Genomic DNA, 18,485 nt, shown 5'->3' on the forward strand with positions numbered 1-18,485 from the left:
GATCAGTTCCGGTTACTTAAGAACTCTTAATCCATCAATTTTCAATTTTAGTTTAGTCATCATTCCTATTCAAAAACTCCTATCTGATAAAGTATTTTAAAAATGTTGAAGATTCATGTCAACAGAAAATGGATCTTTTTTGCTGGAGTCGTCATAACAATTCAGAAAAAGTTACTTTTCATTTCATTTTACAGCAACACTTATCTAATCAATCATTCATCTAATTCAAACATTATTGAAAATGTCTTCGAAATTTGTGTCATCATTATCTTTTTTTTCAATTTTCAGTAAAGGATTGATAAATTGCACTTAGAATTAAAGAATTTAGAAAAAAAGAATTTAAACTTTCTTGTATTTAGATTATTTTTCTCTTAACAGGCAAACCCTGAATGGAAGCAAATCTATTTTGAGTATTTGGAATAAACATTCAAAATATTTACAAATTACTTAAATTTATAGTTTTTGATCGTAAGATAAGAAACGGTAATCCAGATCCAGTTAAATTTAATTCTGAATTTTATTGTTAATTTGAATCAATATTCTAAATTTGGCTTTATGAATCTGGATTTTCAGTTATATTAAAACGTTAATTTAAAAGCTGGATTTTCATTGATTTTGATTTTATTTTTTTTTGGTCGAGTTTAAGTGTTTATATTCTTTAATTTACTTATGCTTGACAGATTGTTTTTTTAGATCTTATATCTGGTACGAAACTTTTTTTGTATTTTTGTGTATTGGTTCAGATTTTTCTATTTACTTAAATGTTCGAAATTTTAGGTGGCATGCTTTTTACTTAAAATTTAATTTTTATATTCTTTCAAGTTTTTAGTACTTGATGATATAAATGATTACGATCCTTTTTTTCTGACTTTTGAAACTGAGAGTTGGATCTAATATCAAGATAAAGTCCTATATAGCTAAAATTTTCAAAAGTTCCGATTAACCACTGAGCATGAAAGGTAGTGTGGATTTTCCAAATGTTTCCTGATCGTCTAATCCGTTTTTATGATAATGATTCAATTTACTTGGAATCACAAGATTAATAACCTTCAATTCTCAAACTAACTGGATTAAATCAACGAAAAATAAATTAAGATGATCTTTTACCAAAATTCATGAAAAATGATTTGATAATGAAATGTTTCAGTTCAATCTCATTAAGTTGTTTTGAGTCTATTGGAAATTTTACAGCCATATTGCTTGAGTTGCTAAAACAATATGACATTTCAAAAAAATTAACGGTGAACGAACAAACATCTTAAAAAAATTTTAGAATTGCCTTGATTCTGATGCAAAAAATTACAAATTTTGACAATATTCTTCGTACCGGCTTTGCTATGCTTCGTAGTTGCGGAACCTCATAGAGAAAATCCCTTCCAAGTATCCATTTTACTGGTGCCACGTGACTAGTACACTTGCAACGAAAATAGGCGCCAAAACTTCCTATAGAGAGATGGATGCACATCAGTAAGCCTTGATTGCTTTTGGTGCCTTCCTACTTTGGGTGCTTAAAATGAAAAAAGTGGAAATTGGGTCCATGACTTTTATTTGATACGAATAAAAACTAAAAATTAATTTTCAAATTCCACAAAATCATTTTCGAAATTATCTCTCCGTTGTGTTATTCTTCGCGTGAAGACGAGCACAACAAAAAAAATCGCATGCAAATCGGATGATCCAGTGAAGAGTTTTGCGTGTTCGCACATTTCTGTATGGTCTGTCTCTCTCCCTGTTTTATATATATAGAAGATGCCTCCCACCTATGTAAAACTAATAATAACCCATAACTTCTCAACAGTAAATTTAAAAAATCAACAAATCTCACTGCATTGCTTTCTTTAGATGTGGTTTTAATCTAGGAATATGACCAATATCAAAAGTCATCACATAACAAGAATCAACAATGTTCAACCCCATAGCACGGTGTCTCCGTGAGAAAATTCTATTTTTCGAAAATTAGCATCGCTAATTTTTGCACCATTTTCAAAAGCTGAGACTTTCCCCTTTCATTTGAGCCTAAACTTTAAATAATCCTTCGGGAGGTTAAAAACATTTAATTTTTTTGAATTTTCTAACCTTTTTAATGTTTTTTTTTCAAAAAAAAAAGCATGCTTATCACTGTGAAAACGTTTGTCTTACCTTTAGCGTGAACCCAACTCCATATGTCAATAACATGATTTAATAGAAAATTTCTCTGGCTGTAAATTTGTAGAAGACATCAAAGTGATGCAAATTGAGAGAAAAGAGTTCGAATGTCACAAACAGAGTCATTTTTATTTCATTTGAAAAAACCTTCTCATCACTGATTGTACCAAGACCAGATATAGATTTCTACCAAATTAGTTATAGATTGTGGAGTGTATAAATGTTCAGGATAGTTTATTTACATTAAAAATCAATCTTTTACATAAATTTGTTCAGAATAGTATGAAGTAAAGAGCATTTATGGAGTTTTATTACGAAGAAAAGTCTCCCTCTTTTCTTGAAAATTTAGTTATTTATATTTTGAGCTAAGTTAGTGTGAGAACTTCATGGACAAATATTTAGGACTAGGAAACAAATTGGACTTTCTTCTTAGATTTCAGCCCACATTTCAAATAATCCTCCTGGATACCAAAATGAAATATCTTCCTTGAAAATATTTCATTCTTTTTGATGATTTCTGAAGGTTTTCATACTTTTCACTGTTAATCGGGTGTAAAATCTTAGACAGGGGTACCACAAGGATGGTAAGGTAAAATGTAAAATGTGTGGTAAAATAAATTTCAACCTTTTGATCCTGTCTGATTGCATAAGGAGGATTCGGAGGCATTCGTGTATGTAAAACTGTGGTTGAATTTAAGTTTTCAAGCAAAAATTCAAGATTGTTCATTTTTGCCAAAAGTACACGAACTGAAGCTATTGTCTTTCATTGATTTTTTTTTTCGATAATAAGGAAAAAGAAGATTATAAAATCTCAACATCAACTTTGTTTTCAACAGTTTATTAAACGTTTATTTGATGTGCCTACAACTATTATTTGAAAATATTCTCTCAATTCACTTTAAGTTGTGAGATCTTAAGTCATCAGATTTTTTTGCGATTTTTTTTATTCCGTATTCTAAAAGTTTTGCATTTGTTCAAATTAACATTTTTTTTTTTCAAATTTCCTGGAATAAAAAAACGCGGGTTTTCATCTGGTAGTATGGAACACTACAAACATTTATCTTTGGATTTCTGCTCTTTTGGCTTCCCCTGGAATGTTATTTTCTTACTTTTATGAAAACAAAATATAACATCGTGTCATGAACAGACTTTATAGAAGTTGCTTGAAATGTTCGAAATAATTTTTCAACATGGATTTACCCAGATTATGCACATATTCAAGGTGTTATATTACTCAAAGTATGAAATGAGTAACAAAATTTTCAAGTGAAACAAGTGCCATTTTTTTATATGGCCGGAATATATTTGAAATTCTTCTTTTGTCACTTGGAGTTTAAATATCACGATTCATTAAAATTTTCAATTAAATAGAAAAAAATGGGCCAAAGCTGGCTTGCAACAAACTTCTTTACAATCTACATTGCACAAATCTTAAAATTGAGATAGTTTAGATCGAGAAAATCGTAAAAAACAGGCGGTATAATTCCCATCTTCTACAGTTTGGCTTTCGCTCTTTCAACTGTTTGAATTTTCGAAGATTTTATCAAATTTTTGTTTAAAATACCTTAAACTTATGAAAAGGTTAATCACCATCGGCCTTATCGGTGAAAAGTGATGTCCTCAAACTTTATTTATTCCCCTTAAACTTTATTTGTTCCCGTTCGAGATTTTTTGATTTCGTAGAAATAACAAATGATTTGAGTTTCATGCAATAAAAAAGGGTGTATCACTTTGACAATGCCACCTTGAAAATATTTTAAAGTTTTTTTTCTACTTGTACATGAACTTTGTCGTCATCAAAATTAATTCTGGATCACAAATGAGGATACATTGAGGAAAATGCTGTTGATCCTTGCACCTTTAGAATGTTAGGAGTTGAAAAATGGTTTCAGGATTTGAGCATGTTCTCATATTGTATTGATTGCAGTAATCGTTTGAAACTAATTTTAAATATTTACAACGTTAATTTGTTAAACGTGTAATATTAAATTAAATATTAAATTTAATCTTCCACCTTTTGAGGGCAAAGAACTTTTCGAAAAATATAAATTGAATGTTATGTTCTAAAAAACCAAAAGATTCACCGTTAAGGCCGTTCAAATTTTAGTAATTGATTGTCTTTGTTAAAAATCTCTTTAGTATACCATTCGTACCTAGTTTGATACTTTGAAGAAACGTTTTTAAGAAACATTTGCTAGTTTTAAGTTCAGAAGGCGACTAAAAATCAGTTTTCAATACTTAGTATTTTTCAGTTTAAACTAAAAATATATCTGATGTTATATATGAGATCCGAAAAAATCGAATAATATAATAGAAGGGTAATAGATGATAAACCATTTTAGAGCTTACACTGCTGATTATCGATTCTGATTTGATATGATTTCTGATTTTGCATTCTGATGGTCAAAACTGAACATTCAAGTCATAAATTTAAGTTCTGATTCCAGTTCTGAAATCGCGGTTTTAAATCCGAATTTCTATTTTAAAATTGTGAAACTTAAGACCTTGTATTAAGCATGGAAATTGTGAACTATGTAATGCTTGAAATTAAAACTGAATATGAAATTTTAAATTATTTTAGGTAGACATAGTAAGGTAGGAATTTTCACTCAATAGTAATTCTGACCCAACATTTTATTTGACATTTTGAATCCTAGTTTGAAAATTCTACATTAAAGTTTTGATTTCAGTTCAGTTTTTTAATATAGTTTTACAGCATACCTATATAGACACAAGCATACGCATGAATTTGGATTTAATAAGTTTTAAATGTTGATTTTTAGTCTCTCGGGTTATTTATGCATTTTTGTACGTAATTTCAAAATGTGTGGTATTTCGACATTTTTGTGATTCTGTTCATTTGGTCAGTTATCATTTGATAGTTATTTATGCATCAAGTGGTAAAATTGGATTTATAGCTCGAGAGCGTCGAGTACTGAAAAAATTGAGTTTTGCAACGAGTTGCATACACAATAGTGTGTCGTTTTGCAACTTTTTCCGAATTTCAAAAATCCAGTGGCTTTAAAAGTTTTTCTTTCGGTCAAATAGAACAACAGAATTTTCGCAGATTTTGATGATGATGTTTAGGCCCGGATTTTGATTTGAAAAGAAACTAGCAACACTGACAGATTTTCCGTCCCATTTTCAGATATATTATTTTAACAAGAAAGTTATTGATTTTAGAGCACTGAAATGTTCTGACGAAATGATCTTCATAAGATTCATAAGAAACAAGCTGATCCCGTACGAACTTCGTTTCGCTTTAAATCATTGGTACGTCTAAATGAGTTTAGAAAATGAATTCGAAACATTCTTTCGATAATTTTGGGGAAAAAATTCAACATTGTTTAAAGTCGCTACTGTTACTATTACTTGAAATTCAAATTAAACGGTTGATTGGCTTTTTATTAAAATTTATGTGAGAGTGTTTTCTTCTCGATCGGTTGCAAAATCTAGACATTATAGCAGAAACATGTACTATTTGTTTATGTGCACGACTCTTTTGCTTGACCTTCACACTTAAATTGGTATCAATTAATTGCCTCCAACAAAATTATTGCACAAATCACTGAACTTTCAATGAAACCCTCTTTTTCTGTCCCATGGCCCGAAATTCGATAATTGAAACCAATTTTACGTTCCTCAAAACTCCCTTTTGCCATATTTTCTTTTCAATTTATATGTAAAATAACGTCAGGAACTTGAAAACAGTGAACAGTGAATATAGACGCCCCTTTCGCCGACCCTTGACACGGAACATGCTACCTGGAGTCAATTGCTCATAGTTTATAACCCTCATCTGAACATTTTCATCTCAATCCGATGCATGATCACGACAATATCGCGAAAACAGTGAGCAACTAAAATGGACGGCCTTTTTTTTAGACCACGATTCAAAACTTGACACCTGAAATCAATTATCTTTTCTGTTAAACTCCCATGTGCCAATTTTCATTACAATTCTATGCTCAATCAAGAGAATATCGTAAAAACAGTGAACAGATAACAACCCCTTTTGCCGACCGCTGAGTCAAGATTTGAAACCTGAAAGCAAAAGAGCGTCCCTCAAAACTCCTATGCGGAAATTTTCATCTCAATCCAATGTAGAATAACGTCAAAATCGCAAAAACATTAAGTTGGGTATGGACGACTCCTTCAGCCGACTTCTGATCCGCAATTCGAAACTTGAAATCGATTGCTCTTCTTTCAAAACACTCATGTGCAAATTTTCATCACAATCCGGTGTTTAATAACACCAATATCGCAAAAACATTAATCAGTGAATATGGACGACCCCTTTGGCCGACCCCTGACCCTAAATTTGATAACTGTAATCGATTGCTCGTCTCTCAAAACACTCATGTGCAAATTTTCATCACAATCCAATGTAAAATAAAGCCAATATCCCAAAAACATTAATAAGTGGATATGGACGACCCCTTTGGCCGACCCCTAACCCTAAATTTGATAACTGGAACCGATTTCTCGTCTCTCAAAACACTCATGTGCAAAATTTCATCACAATCCGATGTAAAATAAAACCAATATCGCAAAAACATTAATCAGTGGATATGGACGACCCCTTTGGCCGATCCCTGACCCTAAATTTGATAACTGTAATCGACTGCTCGTCTCTCAAAACACTCATGTGCAAATTTTCATCGCAATCCGATGTAAAATAAAGCCAATATCGCAAAAACATTAATCAGTGAATATGGACGACCCCTTTGGCCGATCCCTGACCCTAAATTTGATAACTGTAATCGATTGTTCGTCTCTTAAAACACTCATGTACAAATTTTCATCACAATCCGATGTAAAATAAAGCCAATATACCAAAAACATTTACCAGTGGATATGGACGACCCCTTTGGCTGATCCCTGACCCTAAATTTGATAACTGTAATCGATTGTTCGTCTCTCAAAACACTCATGTGCAAATTTTCAACACAATCCGACGGAAAATAACGTCAATAACGCGAAAACAATATTTGTCTTGTATGGACGACCCCCTTCAAAAGGGGTCATCCAAAAATCTATAACATTTTTCATCATTCCCAGTCCTAATGAGCATCCATGCCAAATTTCAGATCTCTAGCTCTTAAGACGGCTGAGTCTATAGAGGACAAACAAACAAACAAACAAACATACAGATAATTGCTTTATCTTATATATAAAAATGGAGGCGTTTTCTTTGTGATAACATCACGTATGAATGGTCGGTCGGAATGAAGTGAAATTTGGTATCCGAGGGTTTTTTGGGTCAGAGATGGTTTGTATAATAGTTTCAAGAATCTCACTTTTCATGAAAGGGGGATCCCCATACAAAATTATCTCTTCACATCTTCTTATATATAAAAATGGAGGCGTTTTCTTTGTGATAACATCACGTATGAATGGTCGGTCGGAATGAAGTGAAATTTGGTATCCGAGGGTTTTTTGGGTCAGAGATGGTTTGTATAATAGTTTCAAGAATCTCACTTTTTATGAAAGGGGGTCCCCATACAAAGTTATCTCTTCTTCACATCTTATATATAAAAATGGAGGCGTTTTCTTTGTGATAACATCACGTATGAATGGTCGGTCGGAATGAAGTGAAATTTGGTATCCGAGGGTTTTTTGGGTCAGAGATGGTTTGTATAATAGTTTCAAGAATCTCACTTTTTATGAAAGGGGGGTCCCCATACAAAATTATCTCTTCACATCTTCTTATATATAAAAATGGAGGCGTTTTCTTTGTGATAACATCACGTATGAATGGTCGGTCGGAATGAAGTGAAATTTGGTATCCGAGGGTTTTTTGGGTCAGAGATGGTTTGTATAATAGTTTCAAGAATCTCACTTTTTATGAAAGGGGGGTCCCCATACAAAATTATCTCTTCACATCTTCTTATATATAAAAATGGAGGCGTTTTCTTTGTGATAACATCACGTATGAATGGTCGGTCGGAATGAAGTGAAATTTGGTATCCGAGGGTTTTTTGGGTCAGAGATGGTTTGTATAATAGTTTCAAGAATCTCACTTTTTATGAAAGGGGGGTCCCCATACAAAGTTATCTCTTCTTCACATCTTATATATAAAAATGGAGGCGTTTTCTTTGTGATAACATCACGTATGAATGGTCGGTCGGAATGAAGTGAAATTTGGTATCCGAGGGTTTTTTGGGTCAGAGATGGTTTGTATAATAGTTTCAAGAATCTCACTTTTTATGAAAGGGGGGTCCCCATACAAAATTATCTCTTCACATCTTCTTATATATAAAAATGGAGGCGTTTTCTTTGTGATAACATCACGTATGAATGGTCGGTCGGAATGAAGTGAAATTTGGTATCCGAGGGTTTTTTGGGTCAGAGATGGTTTGTATAATAGTTTCAAGAATCTCACTTTTTATGAAAGGGGGGTCCCCATACAAAGTTATCTCTTCTTCACATCTTATATATAAAAATGGAGGCGTTTTCTTTGTGATAACATCACGTATGAATGGTCGGTCGGAATGAAGTGAAATTTGGTATCCGAGGGTTTTTTGGGTCAGAGATGGTTTGTATAATAGTTTCAAGAATCTCACTTTTCATGAAAGGGGGGTCCCCATACAAAATTATCTCTTCACATCTTCTTATATATAAAAATGGAGGCGTTTTCTTTGTGATAACATCACGTATGAATGGTCGGTCGGAATGAAGTGAAATTTGGTATCCGAGGGTTTTTTGGGTCAGAGATGGTTTGTATAATAGTTTCAAGAATCTCACTTTTTATGAAACGGGGGTCCCCATACAAAGTTATCTCTTCTTCACATCTTATATATAAAAATGGAGGCGTTTTCTTTGTGATAACATCACGTATGAATGGTCGGTCGGAATGAAGTGAAATTTGGTATCCGAGGGTTTTTTGGGTCAGAGATGGTTTGTATAATAGTTTCAAGAATCTCACTTTTGATGATAGGGGGTCCCAATACAAATTAAACTTTATTTGTTACGATTTCCATAAGAATCTATTCGCGAGCACGATGCAGTTAAGGACGTGTAGATGAAATTAAACATTTATTACGATTTATACTTTAGAAGGTAAAACGAAGTTTACCGGGTCAGCTAGTATATATATATATATATATATATAGACTAGCTGATCCCATACGAACTCCGTTTCGCTTTCAACTTGGAATATGTCATGAACAGTTTGTATGAAAGCCAATTGCCAAGCATTTTCCAGATGCACTTCTGAATTCATTGTTAAGTAATAATTGCAAAAATATTGGTCGATCACTTTGTCTGTCGTCTGCTACTAAATTTGAAATCAGAATTTCTTTGACCGTGCCAAAAAACCACGTGTATAAATTTCGATTCGATCATTGCATAACAACGCAATTATTGCCAAAAAGCTAAACCCCTTTCGGGGCTCTTATACAATCTTTGATGACTGAAATCGATTGCCCTTCCCTCAAAACTCCCGTGTGCAAATTTTCAAAGCAATCCGATGTAAAATAACGATAATATTGCAAAAATATTGAAATGGACGACTATGATTATATGGACGACCCCCTTTGCCGGCCCCTTACACTGAATTTAATACCTGAAATCCATTGCTCATTTCTCAAAACTCTCGTGTGTCAATTTTCGTCTGAATCCGATGTATAATAACGACAATATCGCATCAACAGTGAATAGTTAATATGGACGACCCCTTTGGCCGACCCCTGATTTTAGTTTTGATAAGTGAAATCAGTTGTTTGTCCCTAATAACTCCTATGTGCAAATTTTCACCCCAATCCGATGTATAAAAACGTCAATATCACTAAGATACTGAAAATTTAATATGGACGACCCCTTTTGTCGGCCCCTTACACTGAGTTTAATACCTCAAATCGATTGCACGTCACTCAAAACGATCGTGTACCAATTTTCATCTGAATACGATGTATAATAACATCAATATCGTAAAAACAGCGATAAGTTAATATGGACGACCCCTTTGGCTGACCCCTTACACAAAATTTGACACCTGAAATCGATTGCTCGTCTTTCAAAATACTCATGTGCAAATTTTTAACACGAACCGACGAAAAGAAACGTCAATATCGCGAAAACAATATTTGTGTTCTATGGACGACCCCTTTCAGAAGGGGTCATCCGAAAATCTAAAAACATTTTCCATCCTTCCTGGTCCTAATGAGCATCCATGCCAAATTTCAGCTCTCTAGCCCTTAAGACGGCTGAGTCTATAGAGGACAAACAAACAAACAAACAAACAAACAAACAAACAAACAAACAAACAAACATACAGAAATTGCTTTTTATATATATAGATTAAGAGTTACCAGATGCCAGGCCGTGCGAAGGACCCGTCCATGGGGGGGGTTTTTGAATCTCAAATTTAGCTTAAAATAATAGCAATACCAAAAATAAACAATAAAAAAAGGAAAGATATTTCTAACACCGTTTTTCACTTATGATTACCACACAAACTAAAGATAAATTGGACTGATTAAAAAAACAAAATTTTCATATCATACCAGAATGAAAGTTTCAAATTTTCGGTAAGTAATTGATAATTTTTTTTTTTCAAAATTATGTTCTTTATTCTGAACTAGAAATTAGTTTCAAAAGAATTTCGAAGCTAATTTAAAATAAACGTTTCCAGAACACGGAGCTTAAAAAACTGGATTCTAAAATAACCATCCAATCAGGTTAAAATCTAACCATGATTAGTTTTTAGGAAAATGATAATAATTGTTAATTTTTATTCATCTTAGTTAAAATTCTGTTCTTTATTTTCAACTGAAAGGTGATTGAAAAATTCCGCTGTAGAATTTTGAATTTTAGCAAACAATATTCAATCGCGATTAAAAATGTGAATTTTCGATAACTGAAAAATCCAACTTGAATATGGGAGAATATATTCAATGAGTGATGGTTTAATTTGATTTAATAAAAAGAAGAATAGATATATTTACCATTATTTGAACTTCATGTTCAATTGTACTTATAATGAAAATGTTAGAAAATAGGTAATTTTATGAATGATCAATGAAAACTGATAAAAATTGAAAGATAAGGAGTTCAAAGTTACAACAAATATTGTAAGAACAAAGCAAATACAAAGATATTTAACATTTCGCATTAAAATTAAGTTTATCGTTGCTACCTACTTCAAATCAAGTTTCAAGCTTTAAAAGATTTATTTAAAAATCATGATTGATTCATGAAAAACGACTTTATCTAAAAAAATTGATGAAATTTTTTTAAATTTTCAATCACAAGTTTTAAAGTTTAAAATTACAAGCTTTGGGTATTTTGTCACTTTTGGTTGAAATATTGGGTCCTGAAAAGAACAGAAGGTTGAAACTTTGTTTATCTTATTAAAAATTAAGACTTAAGGGCTTATGTGTCAAGTATATATGTATATGTATGTATGTATGAAAACCCACCAATGGCTGATAGGTCTTTCGACCCGAGGCGGTACGGGAAGTCTCGATCGCATATTCAAATATTGTTCATGCTTAACTCATCAACAATAATTGCAGCACAACCAAGGGGTCCGTTACCACTGGCTTGGGACAGGTTTGACTCATCTCACTCCCTTCCAACTGTTCGAAACAAATAAAGAATTCTGAAAAGGTTTGAAAGTAACCTTCTCATGATTCTAAATTTGTCGAGATACTCCGGCTGGCTTGAACCCACAATCCATTGTATATCAGTCTTCCGATCGTTTGATGTCCTGTCCAACCCCCCGCTGAACCCCATAATAGAGTTAAGCTATTTTGAACATATGACTTAAGGGCTTATGTGTCAAGTATACAAAAAATCAGAATAAAAAAAAAAACTAATTTGTTTAAATTATTTCTAAAATTAAAATATTTCGAATAAAAATTCGGCAAGTTAATAAAAGAACTGGAACAAAACTGTACTTTAAAATTCCATTAATGTATTTGAAAATTTAAGCAAAATATGAAAATGAAAATGATAAGTTTTAAAACATTTCGAGAGGTCTTTTTAATAAACACGTTTAACCATAATAATTTACAAAATTTAATTGATGACTCAAGGTAACAGCATTTTGGTGCTTTTTTTAATGATTTATTTGGTAGATTTTAGCGTTATGAACTCGAATCTTTTATCAAATTTGGTCGAACACTTTGAGTTTTGGTGATAAGGAGTTTTAAAATGTATCAGTTTTAAGTAAAACCAAACATTGATAACTGGTTAACTAACAAACCTATATATACGAAAAATCTGATTCTGATTCTGTTTGTCACACTTCATCCAATTAAGGGATATTATTATGATGAAAATGATGCATGATTTATAAAATGTAAAATTCAACAATTAAAAAAATGGAAAGATATCATTGCAACTACTTTTGACAAAACTGTAGAAAGTATAAAAAAAACTTTAACATTTAACACATTTGTTGAAACCTGCAAAAAATTACATGTTTTCTTAAAAATATCTTTAATTCAGTTTAGTTTAAAACTTCTTTAGAGTTTGATAAATGATAAAAAGTTAAAAAAACATAAAACTTCTGTAACTTTTTTCGCAGAACTCAAAAATACTTGAATTCTTGAGGAAAGTTGATAATTTTTTTAAAACTTTTATTTTTGAATAATAGGTTATGATATGAGTTTTTGTGTAAACAATGCAGAAATTTCTCAAAAACTTTTTACTTATTTTCAAAAGTCATTTCAATAACAAAAGCTGATAGAAATATTGCATATTCAGATTCAAGGTACCTAAATTAGTCGAAATTAAGTGTTGTGTTGAGCATTTAGAAAAACAAAAAACTTAATAAAATTCAGTCGAAATTGGTTTCTTGAAGAATATTTCATATCAGCATAACATTTGTAATTAAAATAACGATTTTAATAAATAAAAGAAATGGTTCGTTTCAAACTCTTTTCTTATTTAGTTACACTTCATAATAAAAACCATTTCTGAAGACGAGGTAGGGTTTTTGTATGTAAAATTTGAGTTCCAATACAAAAGATTAATTTAATTGCAATTTAGAACCAAAGTTAGTTTTAATTCGTAAACGTCGAATAGTATCAAAGGTCGAAATGTTTCAAGCCAAGGGTGATTGAAGACTGCATTCCGCCGGAGGCGAGAAAAAATTCTGACTTGCTTGTTAACACTTGTTTTCAAATACATTTTAACATCAAGTAATTCCGTTACTTCGGTGAAAATTTTATTTGGAAAAAATCTTCATGGGGGGGGGGGTTAAACCCCTAAAACCCCCCCCCCCCCCGTTCGCACGGCCTTGCCAGATGCCATGATTTTGCAAAAATTAAACTTAAGTCAGGTAGAATTGTCTTTTCTTCCGCTTTTAGATTTAGAATAAACCAGTTGACCCGGTAAACTTCGTTTCACATTTTTCTTAATAAATCGTTAGAAAGCAGGGGAATGCAACCTGGTTCATTATGCGAGCAATAATCTTTTCTTCTAATGGTGTTTTCCTCTAAAAGCAGTACAGAGTTGAAAAGTAAAAATGTCAACCAATGAGTAACCTGCAAGATTGTTGTGATAGTGTGCTATAAACCATACTTATCCAGCATTTGACATTGAATTTGGGTCCTTGACAGTCAGGTTGTTGAATGTCAGGTTTGTTTGGGACCCAAAAAGTGTTGGGCCCCAAATATTGCGATTATCAAACTAAATGACTAAGGATAGGGATGTTGGAAAATGCTCAACTTCATCTGCAAGTCTTAACTTCTTCGTACTGGTTAATCAATTTTTATGAAAATCGTCATCAAATTGAGATTCTCGAGACTAATAAACAAACCATCTCTGACTCGAAAAACCTAAATTTCTGGTAACCGTAACATTTTTTTCGCAAATGGTAGAGAATCTTTTGAAGATCATTTCATCAGAACATTTCAATGCACTAAGATCAAAAACTTTATTGCTTAAATAATATATCTGAAAATTAGACGGAAAATCGGCCAGTGTTGCTAGTTTAAAATTAAACGAACACAAACACATACAGCATCTCAATGAAACTTGATGTATTCTCGAAGAGACTCCTTCTTCTTAATTCTAAGTGTACATCTTTCGAGGAAACGATGGCTAGCATCTCACAAAGTGCTAAAACCGACCAAACACAGGAAATGTACTATGTATGCCGTGACCGGGATTAGATCGCATGCCCATTAGCTTCAAGGCTATCATCTACGCCACCGGCTGTGACCGAAAATTGCTTTCCATGAAATAAAAAAAAGCTCTGTTTAGGATGATATATTTCCTTGCTACTCCTATTGCTTTGCCTTCTTTGGCAAAGTTGTAGGCAGAGAATTTTCCAATAAGCTCCATATACTAGAATTTCATTTGCATTGCTTCAAAACAAAAAAAAATTCAAGAAAATCCATAAAAGTTACATTCTCCGAACAAATTTTCGCGTTCTTTCATACAAAATTTATAAATCCAAAGCCGGGTACCTAAATCTCATTTTGAAAATCTGTAAAAATTCTTTCGTTTGTTTTGACCTAAGAGGAAACTTTTTAGACTACAGGGATTTTTGAATTTGAACAAAGTTGTAAAACGACACACCCTTATACACAGTTCCTTGAAAATTTATGATCGAGTAGGTCGTGGAACGACACTGTGTTCAGTGCCGTAAAGTAGCACATTTCGATACTATTTTCAGTGTCGCAATTCAGTTCACTTTTCAACACTGAATTTCATAAAACCATTTTTGGCATTTGCGATTTCTTAAATATCGGTAGTTTTTGTTATTTTCATCATTTTTATCATTTTTATCATTCTAGTTAGTTTTGCAATTCTTGTCATATTTGGCATTTGGCAATTTTTAGCATTTTAATGATTTTTTTCCGTTTTATATTCTTGATTTTTAATAAATTTTCTAATTTTTTTTTTCAAATTTATAATTTTTGTTGTTTTTTAGAATTTTTTGTTACTTCAGTAAGTCATTATTGTAAAAAAAATTAACTTATCTGTGTGTCTTATCATTTTTGTCATTTTACCATCTTTCTTGATTTTAAATTTTTCATGTTTTTGTTAATTTTACCATTTTTGGCAATCAAACTTTTTTTTTTAATTTCATTCTTTTTGTCAATTTTGTAGTTTTTTTGTAAATGGTGTCATTTCTGACATTTTTGTCTCTTTTTCACAAAACGTACCAGAACTGGAGGATATATTTCAAAATTCGGATCTCATATTAAAAATCAGAATATAAATTCTAAGTCTCTTAGAAATAATGTGAAATTTGATGTTAAATTCAGGCTTTTAACTACACAAGTGTTGGTGGCCTTCAATTTTTTTTTAAATTAAAAATTAAATTTGATTACAGGTCAAATTATGCTTTTGAAATAAATCCAGAGATTTGTCATATTTCATTGAGCATGACTTGAAAAAACGATGGGGTAACATTAGTTTATTTTTATATCACAATGAAAAGCAACCGATTTTCGTCTATATGAATTCTAAATTCAACTATTATTTTGAGGAAAAGGTTGAAGAATTATAGCAAATATAATTGCAATTGAGGGACTGTCATGCGAATATTTCTTTCAACAATTTTGAATATTCAAACTCAGGTTGACAATAAATTTACAAAAGAAATGAACCACCATATATTTCTTCCTTTATTTCATAATTTATAGTTATTTTAGCGAATTTGTTACTTTTATTTACGATTGGAATTTCCGAGTACAGTACACCTAGTTTCGAAAAAAAGGATTTAGACGAAACTATGAATTAAGGATATGGTTTACGGAAGTTGGTTTGAATTGTTTGTTATGGATTTTACATAAACAACGTTACTTTTTATTAGAATCGTCATTAATATTGAAATAAGTGTTCTCTAAGAGAACTTTTCTATTTAAACTTAAAAATCTTTGTTTTCAGTGCTTTTTGGCTCAGGGTTGATTTTGTTCATTTTTAATCCAAATTTTAAAAAATCCGAAATATCATTTTGTAAACCAAAACTGTATATTATGACAAATGAACATGGTATAGCAAAAATTACAAACAGATTTCGCTTATCGAAATTATTTCACTTCAAAAGACATCTTATCCAAGGTTCTATCAAGGCTCCGTCGATTGGCAAGAGACGATGCCTAATTGACTTCTAATTAGCGACGACCTATTTCTAAACTGTGTGATGAATCACGAACAATTTTAAGAGACGTAATGCGTTTTGACGAAGGATTTTTTTTTACAAAAGCAATAGAGGCATTAATTTTTTCATTGATTTCCATTTTTGATGAAGTTTCAGTTTATTCTGGAAGTATGATATTGTGTTTTTTAAGCAATAACAAATTGTTGCTCTGGAAAAACTTGATAAAACTTAGCGATCGCATTCATCGTGAAGTCAGAAAGGTAATTCCAATTGATTTTGTCAACAAATCTTTAGGCGTTCTTACAAAGTCGGCTACGTAAAATACTCCAATACTTAACCTCAAAACAACGGCGAAAATCGGAGGGAGAGGTTTTATTTCACCGGATAAAATCCGTAACAAAATCCTCGCCCTAAGCCATATACAGTTAAAATCCCGGTCCTGGGTCTGATACCACTCATGTGACGCTATCAATCTCGGTGGCGCGGCCGCGACGAGAGAGTCTATAAAAAGATTTATTACCGAGGTCGAGGTCCCTCCTCGAGCTAGCTAGCTCATCAGATACCAATAATAGGGGGAACCTCCAGCACCAATATGGAGTGTTAATCCACCACATACTTGTATTTGCGTCTACGGATGTGAGCTGCTCGGGTACCTTCTCGATCAGCGGAATGGGACCATCCATCGGTTGTTGGTATCGGTAAATCTTAGCACGTTTTGACTAGACTTAGTCCAAACAAGGAAATATGTCAAACCAACTTCCCTCATTGAAACATCTCTACTTTTTCTGGGGTCATTGCGGCCTTTCGCTCCCATATGGTGCCAGTTGCTGTTCGAATGCGTTCTTACAGTTTAAGTCAACGAGGGGAAAATTTAGACCCGCCGTAATGAGACACCCGCTAATGTTTACGTGTTTATTGTCATTTCAGCCATTCCGGTTAATTTTGTACCCTTTCCTTTCCTTTCTTGCCTTTCCTTTGAGTTTTCCGTTTCAACGGGTGACTGATCGTCAATTTGTTGTCGTGTATTTTATTAATGTTTTATGTTCTTTTGCCCCGCCATCATAGTTAATGGGGGAGGTGTGAAAGTAATGTCGCTTACCCCTTTCTAGTTTCAAGCTTCTCTAGTTTACGAGTGTGAGCTCCGTTTGAACCCGTGCCGAAAAAGCCATATGTGTCCATGTGCGGCTACTCAATTTAGACAGAAACGCCCTGCGTTTCGTAAATCAAAAACCACAACCTCATTTTCTCCTCTTTCCTATTGCTAATTTCAGGCCGAAGCTCGTCTGGCGGCCCGGAGACAGGCACGTGCCGAGGCCCGGGAGATTCGTATGCGGGAGCTGGAGCGGCAGCAGAAGGAACTGGAACAGAATGCGGATCGAGCCTTTGACCTGCAGCAACAGTCCGCCGGGCTGGGCTCGACGGCCGGAACTCCGATGGCCGGTGCTGCCGGAGGATTCATCGGGACCCCCAGCAGTGGAACGGGGGCCAGTGGCGCAGCAGGAGCACCGGAAATGATGGCGACTCCCCTCGGTACCCGGGCATCCCGGCTCACCGTGAACAGTGCCGTCCGCGGAAGTTCGCTTTCATCGCGGAGGAGCAGCGAGGACTCCCTGGAGGAGGAGGGCCGAAGTTTACGGGACCTAAGGCATGAGCTGAAGGTGAGTTTCGAGTTATTACGTTATCATTTTTTCCATATTTCGAAATCTTTTCACACATAATAAGGTATAAAGTTTTGAAAACATTGAATGTTTCTTAAAGAGAAGCCACTTACCTTCTTTTTTGCCTCAAAGTGGCCTTCAGTTTACAATTTCTAAGATATCAAAGGCACCTTAAAAAATACAGATTTTTTCAACACCGTTTCGAAAATTGGATATAATAACTTCTTCAACAATTCGGTAATTTGCAATTCATACCGAACATATGTAGGCTTACAAGCAGATGGTAAAGAAAATATTTTTTTTTAGAGCTACGGAGACTACTGCCCTTCGAATTGGCAGAAAATGCATTCAATTTTTGAGCCACGGCCTGGTGATTTATCAATAGAACTTTAATATCTAGTGAATAGACGTTCGCCTTTAGGTGAAAAAATGATTTTCTGAAGGTTTCGGGTCATTTGGCAGAAGCACGAGCAGGCGCAAAGGACTGAAATTTGTATGGAGATCTTCGGCAAAATGTTTGAAAAATCGACATACTTTCACTCTTTGTGTTCTTAAATATGTTTCCAGTATGCTAGAAATTTCATAAATTCAAGAATTGTAGTTCATACAATGACAAA

The 18,485-nt window shown here is 33.2% G+C and overlaps 1 protein-coding gene across 9 annotated transcripts in view; it reads left to right on the forward strand.

Annotated features, from left to right (window-relative positions):
• Positions 1–18,485, forward strand: part of LOC129743050 (leucine-rich repeat flightless-interacting protein 2) — a 154,541-nt gene that overhangs the window by 125,704 nt on the left and 10,352 nt on the right. For all 9 annotated transcript variants that reach the window (XR_008736588.1, XM_055735032.1, XM_055735020.1 and 6 more), the window contains one exon: positions 17,482–17,868. Coding sequence is in view for 8 of the 9 variants with exons in the window: in XM_055735032.1 (XP_055591007.1) it covers positions 17,482–17,868 (387 nt within the window). In the remaining variant the exon portion in view is untranslated. The remainder of the gene's footprint in view (positions 1–17,481; positions 17,869–18,485) is intronic.

This window comes from Uranotaenia lowii, chromosome 1 (genome assembly GCF_029784155.1).
Source record: "Uranotaenia lowii strain MFRU-FL chromosome 1, ASM2978415v1, whole genome shotgun sequence".
Classification (NCBI taxonomy): Eukaryota; Metazoa; Arthropoda; class Insecta; order Diptera; family Culicidae; genus Uranotaenia; species Uranotaenia lowii.